Here is a 13,063-nt window from a genome sequence, read left to right on the forward strand (position 1 = left end):
GACAAAATATGCTATTTCAGTGTAGTAACATGGTGGAGCAAAGGCCTGGACATGTTAACAGTGCAAGGACTGGTCTGATTGATTGATTAGTACTGTAGGATAATAGGATAGCACAGTAGTATTTACACACAGATACACAATCAACAAATTGACTTTGTGAAGGCCCTAGCAATTATATTTGTATGTGGGTGGTTGACGTTTTAGGCCGAAAGAAAGTTTTTGAAAAAGAAATTAGATATTAGGCATCATTTGGAAATCACTTAGTCCTGTTGTACTGACCCTTCCATTCCCAAAAATATGTTTGGTCTTTTAGATTTTGTGTTGAAATTCTATTTATTCACTAATTAGTTGTGGTAGTGACTAAAATTGTCATATGGTGTGACATGAAAGTTGTGTGTAAAATTATAATGGGGTATTTTGTTTTAAATATGAGTCAATGTATTATAATGTTCTATCATTACTTCATCAAGATCTAGCATTTCCTTGTGCAAATTTATTACACTTTACAGTATATTTCTTCAGCAATACACAGAGTAAGGCATATGTCCTCAATCTTTCAATAAACGTCATATTCATTTTGACATACCTTGATATAAAAGAAAGAAAATACTTGTGACTTTTGCTGATCCTACTTTCTATCTGTTCCATTGAGATTTGTATGATTTAGACCCCAAAAGCCTTTTTATTTTCATAATTTCTTGATGTCACACCAAATGATATGGTGTCACGCCATATGATAAATAACACCACATAACAATCTGTTAATACAAAAATGTTTATTATATGTATTTCACAAGCAACAAAAGACAGTTTAAGACAGGTATATCATGTAAAGTTCACTTTTAGAAATCACAACTATGTAAAACAGAATGCCACCAAATATTGTATAGCTATGGGTTTTCTTCTCTTCTCAATGGTGGGCTTCAATCTGAATGTTTGTAGTTCCCCTTTGAGTTTATTCTCTTTATATCTGTTAAAAGACAAATTCAAAATTTTATTCAGATAATTTAAAACATATCCGCATTATAATCAGATTAAATTGTTGCAATTACTTATAGTGCTAAAGACAACATTAATATTGCTGTTTTCTTTAACACCAGAATTTATTTTCTCAGACTACTATTGATATTTAGAATGTCAAATATGTATCTATGTTGATATTGTTCTGTGTTTTATGAAAATGCTGTTTTATATGAAATCTGTATCATCATCATTCATGGTTAAACATATGTATGAAAAAAAACATTTAATGCTTCCATTTTTCACAATTTTCATATGCCAAACCAGAAACATCCTAAAACCATGCTAACTGCAATATGACAATATAGTTTTAAAGGAAATATTGACTGTCCCAAGCAAAAGGAACATTATACTTGATTTTTTAAAACATAAAGAGAGAAAACTCAAATTTTGTCCTTCTGATTTTGAATAAAACAAACAATTGAAAATTAATTCCATTTTCAAAATGTTTATTCAATCATATATTGAACTAACCCAGATGCCTACTTGTAAACAGAGTCTGCAAAATTTTAGACTAAAAGTTCAGGCATAAAAAAATGGATTGTGAATGCTCTGTAGGTTCATATAAAACACCATTTTCTGAACAATATCAACATAGTTTTGAAAACATTTTGTCCCAGAAATGGATATATATCATATGGTTTTTTTCTACTGTGACCATTGTGGTGCTGGAGACTGGAAGTTTGCATATTACTTTTTTAAACGGGCAATTGTTTCCACATGGTATCACGACTTTAATTTGTATTTTTCCAGTGACGCTGCAACGACGCTGCAACAACCCAAACAACTGGTAGATGTCTCAAGTGAGCAGGGTGTCTCAAAAAAAAATAGAGCCTGGAAAACCCTACACCGACTTCACTACAGACTTTAGCAGACTGGTTTAGAAATAATTTAATAGCCAGAAATATGCCTGCCCTGCCCTAATAAAGAAATATTTGGTCAACTGTGAGTGAATCCCGTTTGCAGCCGTACAAGAAACGCAGGACAAATGAAAAATTCTGGTTTTCTCCGAGTGCAACGATGATAGACATCATTTGGACAAAATATAGAGCATATTAACCTCCGTTGTTCAGCCAAATGCCTTCCTGTTCCGTCCTGTTATCACGGAGTTACAGGCGATAAACGATTTTTGATGGTCACAAGTTTACTTCATTAGCGGTTTATTTTTTTGATTATTAAAGAGTGTTTTTCATTTAAAGGTTTGACTTTGTGCTTATTCAGTAGAAGTAGCATTTAGTGCTCTTCCCGAACCCAGACGTTCACATTGCATGTTTGTTTGTAATGGATGCAACGGCGAGATAGGCTTTGACGGCAATGAGTTGTTAACAGACCCAAGACATATAGCCCAGCAGCAATCTAGGGACAGTTCATTATTTATTGAAGGGGCCACCGGAGGAATTTTGAGTGCTTCAGTCAAAAGTTGCATGACCCTCCCTTGCCTGCTAGAAATTGTTCAATGACCCTCCGACAGAATTGTTAAAAAGACATGACCCTCCCCTGCCAATTGTCGCTGTCTTCCTCACCGCTGCTTTTGCCACAGCCACACACTGTGATAACGTTCTTAAATCAATCTTTCCGTGAGCTTGCATGCTACCAGTCCTTCCTTTTTCAAATGTGTTGCGCCTGTTTGCACAATTTCACAAATAATCATATGTGATTAATAGTATGACAAATAATCCCTGTGCACGGGACCAAAACAATGCATGCCAACTTTTTCCGTGTTTTATCACGTATTTTAACTTTCCCCGCTGTCTTGCCGTTTTAATGTTTTCCGTAGAATATCCCATATTTTAATACTCTCATAACAGCCCTGCCATCGGGCCTGTCTCTGTGTTGCCCTGTTGCTACCCCTTGCCCTTCCAACGAAACAGATGTCTTCAAATCATCGTTTTCTTTGCTTGAAGGCCCGAACTTAGAGTGATGTTAACCTATTTAGTTAGTTTAACGGCGTGATTGTCGTGAGAGCATGATTCATTGGCGCTTGCATGTCCGGCCTTATGTCTACGTGCACACCTGAGGCTACTCAGCTACTAGAGAAAGAATTTCGTCCACAGCTCTTCAGTTCTGACAAAGCCGAAATTACTCCTTTTGAAACAATGAGTGCAGGAAGCGCGCTTGTATGGTTATATTGCTTTACAGGGGGGGGATCCCAAGCAGCTTTCAGCCATAAGGCTACTTTGAGAACATTTCCTAATTCACCCGACACTAATATTCAAAATATTGAAAACTATTTCGGCATAGCCTATAAGCAGTTTAATTAAATGTAATGTTAGTTGTAAACAAACGGGCTACTTGGTGAGGCTTGGCCTCCCAGATGCGCTCGTGCCTTAGATGGCAAGAAAAATCTTCACAATATAGGCCTATTAACTGACCACCCGATTCACGTTGACTGGGGGGCAGGGGGGGCCATCAGACTTTTGTGCCCAGTTAATCCGGCCCTGCCCCCAACAAATCACACCTTCCCACCATCTGTGACAGCTTAAAACAAGTCGAGAGGACTCCTAACTCACAGACCTATTCACAAACCGGTTTTGTGACATTTCGCCTGTTTTGAAATCCTATGCGGCTACAGGAGCTTCCAATCGTGAGGAAGCAATTTTGCATTGTAGGCATAACTAACATGCAATAACGCCACCAACAACAACCAAAACTAGGCTACTCATTGTCAACATGTAAATTAAATCTAACATTATTGTGAATCAAATTAAAATGTTCTCTTATGCAAACGTAGCGTACCACAGCTGTGGATAGTGTGGAATGTTCAAGTAATAACACAATCCAATGTGTGTCTCAATTGTCCCCCGCTGACCACCTCACACATTTCTCTAGATTTTGCAACGACCTTACATGACACAATGCCATAAAATGCCAGTTTTAGGACACAGAATAATGTTTGTAATAATACCAGTTAGGCCTACGTTCAACAGTAACATAAGTGTAATGAGCTATTCATTGTCGAAGGTGCATGGTGAAGTGAAATTCTTACTTTGGAAAACAAACATTTGCCGATATCATTGGATAGGGATAGGCCTACTTGTTTATTTTTACGTAACCTACAATGGCCAGTTCAGACAAAGCCGAAATTACTCATTTTGAAACATTTGTATGGTTATATTGCTTGACTTAAATCCCAGAGAGTAGGCTACCGCACCCCACAGTGATGGGCCTAGCGGTCTTATGCGTTCAGTGTGGGGTATAAACAAGCTGAGAATTTAGCGGTGTCACGTCTGCCTGTCACAGACGTGGGGAGCTGAAGCTTGGGATACAGTTAGCCTACTACAGTAACAGTATTTTATTTTACTTCTTATGGAATCATTTTTTTTTTACTTTTATAAAGGCTTCACAATATAGTGCTTTACACGTGCTTTGCATGCCATACACGTTGCCATGGCGCCACCGCGTTCGGACACCTTTTTGGTTGCTCCGCCTAACTTGTGCTTATATTTACTCTTTTACCTTTTATTAACCCCTAATTTGTGCTTATATTTACTCTTTTACCTTTTATTAACCCCTAATTTTTTGCACATTTCCACTGCACTGATTACGTATGATGGTGTTACACTTAGAAACTTTTTTGTTTCGGGATGTTTTAATCGACGATTCTACCTTGCCGACTGAGATTCTCCGAGATGCATCAGGGAACCATGGAGACGCATCTCGGCACAGAAGGAAAAAACACTGAGGAAAACGAGCCGGGGCCCGTAACAGATTGAGGAATAGAGCTCATAGGCCTCCACTGCCTAGCATTCTTCTAGCCAATGTCCAGTCTCTTGTGAACAAGATGGATGAACTAAGAGCGAGGATACAGTTTCATAGAGACATCAGGGACTGTAACATTCTATGCTTTACTGAGACATGGCTAACTGAACTTGTACGGACTGTGCCATCACTCCTGTGGAGTTTTTCTCTGCTGCTCGCTCTGACAGGACTGAGGAATCTGGAAAATCGAAGGTGGCAGTGTTTGCATCATGACGAACAGCAAGTGGTGTGATCCTAGAAATGTCACCGTTCTCTCAAAGTCCTGCTCGCCTCATCTAGAACATCTAGCGATCGCCTGTCGACCCTTCTGCCTGCCCCGTGAGTTTACTTCGGTAATATTCAACGCTGTCCACATTCCTCCACAAGCCAACACAGATGCTGCGGTTTCAGAATGGCAAGAAGTGTTAAATAGACAACAACACACGCACCCTGAAGCTGCGCTTATTGTGGCTGGTGATTTCAATCAAGTACATCTGAACCGGTCCATGCCTGCATTTATTCAACACATTCACTTCCCTACACGTGGTGACAACACACTGGATCACTGCTACGCACAGTTCAAGAACAGTTACAAAGCTAAGTCTCTACCAGCTTTCGGAAAATCAGATCATGCCGCTGTCTTCCTACTGCCTATGTACAAGCAGAGAAGTCAGATGGACCCCACAGTGACGAAGGAGGTCAAGCGCTGGACTGACCAATCGGAAGCCAGGCTACAGGACGCCCTTAGCAACGTTGACTGGGAGATGTTCAAGACGAACTCTGCTGACATAAATGAGTTTACGGAAGTATCATTGAGTTACATCAATATGCTAACTGATTCCATCATCCCAACTGTAAAGATCCGAAGCTTCCCTAACCAGAAGCCATGGGTGGATAGAAAAGTGAGAACGGCATTAAAGACACGCACCATGACTTATAATGCTGGGCTTATTTCAGGGATATGACGGATTACAAAGCAGCATCTTATAGTTTACGTAGTGCTATTAAAGATGCTAAGCGGCGCTATATAGAGACAAAGTTGAAGCTGATTTCTTGGAGGGTGATCCAGCACGAAAGTGTGGAAAGGACTCCGAACCATCACTGGCTTTGAAAGAAAGTCCCTCCTATGATGAATGTGAGTAAAGCCCTCCCTGATGAACTTAATGCTTTTATGCTCGCTTTGACATGTAAAACACAGACTATCTTGCACTAGCTGCAGCATGTGAAGCAAATGAGGATGCACCTTTCTGTGTCTCTGAGGTCGATGTGAGCAATGCCTTTAGGAGGGTTAATTGTAGAAAAGCTGCTGGACCGGATGGAATTTCTAACAGGGTTTTGAAATCCTGCGCTGCTCAGTTAGCTCCTGTGTTCACTTATATCTTTAACACATCATTGGCTCAACAGATAGTTCCCACTTGCCTCAAGCAGTCTGTTATTGTTCCAGTACCGAAAAACAAAAGTCCATCATGTCTGAATGACTACCGCCCAGTAGCCCTGACGTCTACAGTGATGAAGTGTTTTGAGAAGCTTGTGAAAAACATTATCTGCTCATCCCTCCCTGCCTCCTTCGACCCCCTCCAATTTGCTTACAGAGCCAACAGGTCTACAGAGGATGCCATCTCAAACCTTATGCACACCACCTTAACTCACCTGGAGGAATGGGAATTATGTGAGGATGCTGTTCATTGACTTTAGTTCAGCATTCAACACGATAGTACCTCTCACCTTGGTCACAAAGATGAAGGCCTTAGGACTGTCACTGGATATTTGACTTCCTCACCTACCGTTCACAAGTGGTTAGAGTGGGGGGTCTGACATCTGACTCATTAACCATCAGCACTGGTGCTCCCCAAGGCTGTGTTTTGAGTCCACTGCTGTACAACATCTACACACATGACTGCAAAGCCAACAGTAGTCATACCTCCATCATCAAGTTTGCAGATGACACAGTGATCTTGGGCCTGATTAGTAACAACAATGAACAGCTCTATCAGGTTGGATCAATCTAACAGGACACTGAATATCAATAAAACCAAGGAAATGGTTGGCAGAAGGAAGCAGTACAGTTACACCCCACTAATGATCAGCGGGCAACCTGTAGTCAAAGTTTTAAATACACCAAGACTTAACATGGACTGTTAATTCTAAAATCTAATAAAGCCATCCACATGAAGGCCTTCTACACTTCAGCGGTTGAGAGTGTTCTAACTGGTAGCATCATCACCTGGTATGGGAACTCCACAGTTAGAGATTGTAGTACTCTGCAGAGAGTAGTGCGCTCAGCTGAACGCATTACTATAAGAACTCAACTCCCTGCTCTACAAGATATCTATTCCAGAAGAGTACTCCTAAGAGCCCAAAAGATCCTGAAGGACTCTTCTCATCCTAACAATGGATTATTCCTACCGCTGAAATCAAGAAGACGCCTATGTAGTCACAAAGCCAGAACTGAGAGACTCAGGAGAAGTTTTATCCCCAGGCCATCCTAACTCTGAACTCTGAACTCACACTATACTGACTTTGCACTCATTCACTCCTCAGCACTCATGACCCCCCCCCCCCCACACACCTACAAGACTTTTAGCACTTTTACATCCCTCTCCCTATGCTACAGACCTTTTTATTTATTTTCTTATTTTATCACACGTCAAAACACACACACACATATCTGACTTTCTCCAACTTTTGCACATCTCCATAGAACTTTTTTATTTTTTTATTTTTTTATTTTTTATTTATTGATTTCTCCTCCATCTATCTACCCATGTCCTTGATTGCCTAGCCTTTCTGCCCAAATGATGATCTGAGCAACAAAGCTTTATGGTCATGAGATTGGTTTAGATGGTGACACTTGTTGACAACTATCTATACCCTTACAATTGATAAAACAGATATCATTTCACCAAATCAGTGATTTATTACATTGGTGGGAAGTTATAACATTAACTTTTTTAACCTTTCCACCAACGTAATAACTTCCTGTAAACGTAATAATTATTGGGTTATTATTGGGTTGGTGGGAAATGATTGCGTTGATGGGAAGTTATTATGTTGGTGGGAAATTATTACGTTGATGGGAAGTCATTATGTTCATGGGAAGTTATTACGTTGGTGGGAAGTTATTACGTTGATGGGTGTTACACTTCCCATTGCTGAGTCATCTAGTTTAATCTGCACCTGTGTTTTACCCATAGGTGTTTTATCGTGATCTCAGCTGCTGTGCCTTCAGAAGTTTCCATATTAGCCACTAGAGGGCGTTTTATGTCCATATTAGCTTAGTCTTGATACAGATGAAGTTTAAGGAAAGATTAGAGCAGTTTTATCCCAGAAATACGCCAATATTATCCCCTCTCCTCTCCTCTCCTCTCCTCTCTACTCCTCTCATCTCCTCTCCTCTCCTCTCTACTCCACTCCTCTACTCTCTACCCCTCTCCTCTCCTGTAACAGAAGCTGCTGCTCATTGGAGGATGTGTTGCTGTCACTCTGAGTGTTCTCATCATTGGATTGGCTATAGGCCTCAGTTAGACCCACCCCCATGTGACCTGCCCCTCCTAGGCTCCACCCTCTGGTGGTTAGGGCTGATTTGAGCTGCGCAGTCGAGACAGGTGCTGAAGTCTCAGACACTAAGACACTAAGCTACAGACACTAAGGCACAACTACAGACATAGCTACAGACACAGCTACAGACACTAAGGCACAGCTACAGACACTAAGGCACAGCTACAGACACAGCTACAGACACTAAGGCACAGCTACAGACACAGCTAAGGCACAGCTACAGACACAGCTACAGACACTAAGGCACAGCTATAGACACTAAGGCACAACTACAGACACTGTCCAGGTGCTGAAGTCGCGGGTACAAAGGTGAACTTGCAGATGTGCTGTCTAAAGAGCTGAAGTCCTTGCCATGAGGCACAGGTGCGTTGCCATGAGACACATGTGCGTTGTCTGAGGCTGTCCAGGTGGCAGGTACAGCTGCTGTGAGCCATCCAGTCACCTTGAGCTGCTAGGACTCACCAGACATACCACCGCTACGTCATATGCTGTATATCATATACTCACCAGACATCCCAGCGCTACGTCATATGCTGTATATCATATACATCCCACTACGTCATATGCTGTATATCATATACTCACCAGACATACCACCGCTACGTCATATGCTGTATAAATGTGTGCTCATGGCACTTTTCCAGTGCTGCAAGAATGCAACAGAGGAGCCAGCTGGCACCAAAGAGACGGCGCACACTACACACACACATCCTTTGCTGTGTATAGAGCTGAGGACACACACACGCACACACACACACATCCTTTGCTGTGTATGGAGCTGAGGACACACACACGCACACACACACACATCCTTTGCTGTGTATGGAGCTGAGGACACACACACGCACACACACGCACACACACACACATCATTTGCTGTGTATAGAGCTGAGGACACACACACGCACACACACACACATCCTTTGCTGTGTATGGAGCTGAGGACACACACACGCACACACACACACATCCTTTGCTGTGTATGGAGCTGAGGACACACACACACACACACACACACACATCCTTTGCTGTGTATGGAGCTGAGGACACACACACGCACACACACACACATCCTTTGCTGTGTATGGAGCTGAGGATACACACACATACACGCACACACACACACATCCTTTGCTGTGTATGGAGCTAAGGATCAAATCTCTCGACCCGGAGGATTCTACTTTTATGTGTCAAAAGTGAAACCTTTACTGGACCTTTCTAGTAGTGTCATTGTGGAGACAGAATATACAGTGGCTCGTCGGTTGAGTGAGCAAATGAAGGTCTCGTCCCCACCCGACGAGGGTAATTGGACTTCCACAAACCTCTCGAAGCAATGCCGAGCGTGATGACAGCGCTGGAATGCGTTTTGACTTTTGATGCAAGCACTGCACTCTGTGAGAACTCGTTTTCCACACTACAGAACATTCAGATCATTGTCTCAGCATGCTTCATCGACGAAAGACCAATTTAATTAAGTTGGCATTTGAAAAGGACTTAACAAAGAAATTCAGGGAGGAGTGAAAAGACTGCCATTTGAGAAGATTTCACTCTGCAGCAAATCGTCGCCTGCTGCTCTACTAATGGTGAGGTTGTAATATTATGCTGGCTCCCTAAAGCCCCATGTTAGAACCGAGGCTGAGACAGCAAAACAAACTGTAATAACAATGTAACGTTAATACTCGTTATTAAGATGCTTGATGATTTAGGCCTACATTATTCTCCCTCTTTATTTTGGATCACAATGTTGTCCATGATTTAGGCTAACGCAATCTCTTTTTATTCGCTGTATAGGCCTATGCTCTGCGCAATAGTTGTCCTGATTTAACTGTTTCAATACGAAATGTGTTCTGTTGATGCTGTTAGACGTGTATGAATTCAAAGTTAATTTGGGAGGTGATTGAGCTTAATGTTATAAGCTACCATACAATGGATTTAGGCTGTTTTTCAGATGATGCTTTGCGCTCCCCTTTTTATTTTCTGTATAAACCGTTCTGCACAATGGTAGGCTAGTTGTCCATGACTTACCTGTTTAAATACCAAATAAAATCAGTTATACATGAAGACCTGCATGAATTCATTAAATGTTCATTTGTATAAGTGTATATATACTATTTTGATCCTGTGAGGGAAATTTGGTCTCTGCATTTATCCCAATCCATGAATTAGTGAAACACACTCAGCACACAGTGAACACACAGTGAAGTGAAGCACACACTAATCCCGGCGCAGTGAGCTGCCTGCTACAACAGCAGCGCTCGGGGAGCAGTGAGGGGGTTAGGTGCCTTGCTCAGGGGCACTTCAGCCGACCCTACTGGTCGGGGTTTGAACCGACAACCCTCCGGTTACAAGTCCGAAGCGCTAACCAGTAAGCCATGGCTGCCTCTAATTTCATAATATTTGGAAGATAATTAAGAAAATGTTACATGATGAGATGTATTTAATTTGCCGGGTCTGGTTGCTGTATTCTGCTCAGCTTAGCGTCCTAGCAAGCCATGAGTAAGCTGTATTAGCTTAGCTTCCTAGCAAGCCATGAGTAAGCTGTATTAGCTTAGCCTCCTAGCAAGCCATGCGTATGCTGTTTTAGTTCAAGCCATAAAATGGTTACCGTTTGCATCAGACTGCAATAGTTTATTTCAGCAATATGTCTCTATAGGAGTAATCAACGTGTGCACTCTTTCACTTTCCTACAGGACTCCTCCCCCAGCCTGTCCCTGCTGGTCACCTGCTCAGTAGAAGGCAATCAGACACTATCTGGTTTATCTTGCATGACAAATATGTTGTATCCATTAAATTCAGAATAAATATTCTGCAAGGTGAATAACCCATATGATGTGTAAGCTATCTGCCATATTGTAGCCCAATGCTTTGTTGGTGCAGAAAAGAAGCAATAAATAGGCTACGCATCATTCAGAAGATAGATAGATAGATAGATAGATAGATAGATACTTTATTGATCCTAAAGGGAAATTCAAGAAAAGGAGCACTAGGCTACGCATCATTCAGAAAAGGAGCAATAAATAGGCTACGCATCATTCAGAAAAGGAGCACTAGGCAGCAAATAATTGATCCATTTCACAGCACCTAGCATGGCACTTGACCTCCCAGCTCCTCTCGTGGGAATGGATAATTTGTCGTCCTAATGCAGCTATAATGTTAATACTCTAGTTGGTGATTCTAATGCAGCTATAATGTTAATACTCTAGTTGGTGATTCTAATGCAGTTATAATTTTAATACTCTAGTTCAGTGGTCTCAAACTCACGGCCCGTGGGCCAAATCTGGCCCGCGTCCGGCCAAATTCCGGCCCGCAACATATGTCAAAATAATAATGTAATCCGGCCCTTGAGGGTATTTTTAATTGCTACAAACAACGATACTGATTAAAATAGACGATAGTTCCAAGTACGGTGACAAATCCCATTTGTACTCTCCTCCACTATGTGCTAGACATCCAGAGCTTGATTCAAACCCAAAATCGCTGCACACAGTGTTCAGGAAATACTTGTATTACACGCGAGAAACACAAAGATGTGCATTTGTAATGACGCGGAAGCGATGCAGGCCATAGTTTTGCACAAATTGAAGCAGAAATAGGCCTACACCAAATGTTTGTGTGAGATGAAGTCTTAGGTAGGCTATGTTATTCACCTATTCTGATTCTGAAGGAGAATATCCTTTTGGAGATTATGATCGATCGCCTATTGACAGTGATAGTCACGCTAAGTCCTGTGAATGGAGGTGCGTCTTTGCGAATATACGACGGTGTCCACTAAGCATACCATGCTTATTTCGACCCTCTGCCCAACGTAGCTTGTAGGTTGCAGTGGTAATCATGATGATAGTGTCTGTAATGGACGTGGTACAGACAGCAGGGCTAGTAGAAATAGGGCTCTGAACTACAAAGTCACCCACGATAGGAACTGATTTGACCAGGATACTTTATTGTAGGCCTTGTGGTTATAGGCTAGTAATAGTTTACTATTGGTATACATCTTAGGTGTTTTCCTGTTAATTTGTTATGTGGGTAATATGACAAAAGTAAAGTAAACCTGCTCAAATATGTTCATCCAGCATTTACTGAAAGGTGCATAATTTGAGGTGTTTGCCATCCAGTGGCAAATTAGATGGGTAAATTTACCCCCTTCATAAACTTTTTGTTTATAGTCAAATATTTTACATTTACAGTAGGACTTTATCTCTGACCACTTTCAAGCCATGGCCTTTTGAAATTTTGATATAAAAACCAATGGTGTTGCTTTCTTAAACCCTGGCCCTAGTTTGCCAGGTTTAAAAAAGTTAAGAGAAAAATATTTTTATTTGGTGTGAAACACACACATAGACCTACCTGTTTTTATGCTTTTTTGTTTGTTTTTATAATTTGTATTAATATTTATTTTATCATTATTTTATTTATAAACTAAGGTTGCTAGCACATGTGTCTAAAATAGATAAAAAGACTTGCACTTTCTGTTTGTAGTTTTGTGTTTGAAAATACAGTATTTGAAAAAAACATTGCATTTTAGGAAATAGTTGTTGTTTTTTTTGTATTATTCTTTAACACTGACGTGGCCCTCCAATCAGATGACATTGGCAGAAGTGGCCCCCAGCTCATTTGAGTTTGAGACCTTTGACTCTAGTTGGTGATTCTAATGCAGCTCTAATGTTTTATATAATATATATATTAATACTCTAGTTCAGTGTTTCTCAAACTTTTTCAGATGAAGGACCACTTAACCAATAAAAAAGAA

General features: G+C 41.0%; 1 protein-coding gene across 1 annotated transcript in view; it reads left to right on the top strand.

The window, feature by feature from the left end:
- Positions 1–8,459, top strand: part of stx1a (syntaxin 1A (brain)) — a 26,144-nt gene extending 17,685 nt beyond the window's left edge. Inside the window, 1 exon segment of the mRNA XM_048266329.1 lies at positions 8,206–8,459. Within this exon segment, the coding sequence (XP_048122286.1) occupies positions 8,206–8,283 (78 nt within the window). The 3' untranslated portion in view covers positions 8,284–8,459.
- Positions 8,460–13,063: the final 4,604 nt, after the last annotated feature.

This window comes from Alosa alosa, chromosome 16 (assembly GCF_017589495.1).
Source record: "Alosa alosa isolate M-15738 ecotype Scorff River chromosome 16, AALO_Geno_1.1, whole genome shotgun sequence".
Lineage (NCBI taxonomy): Eukaryota > Metazoa > Chordata > Actinopteri > Clupeiformes > Clupeidae > Alosa > Alosa alosa.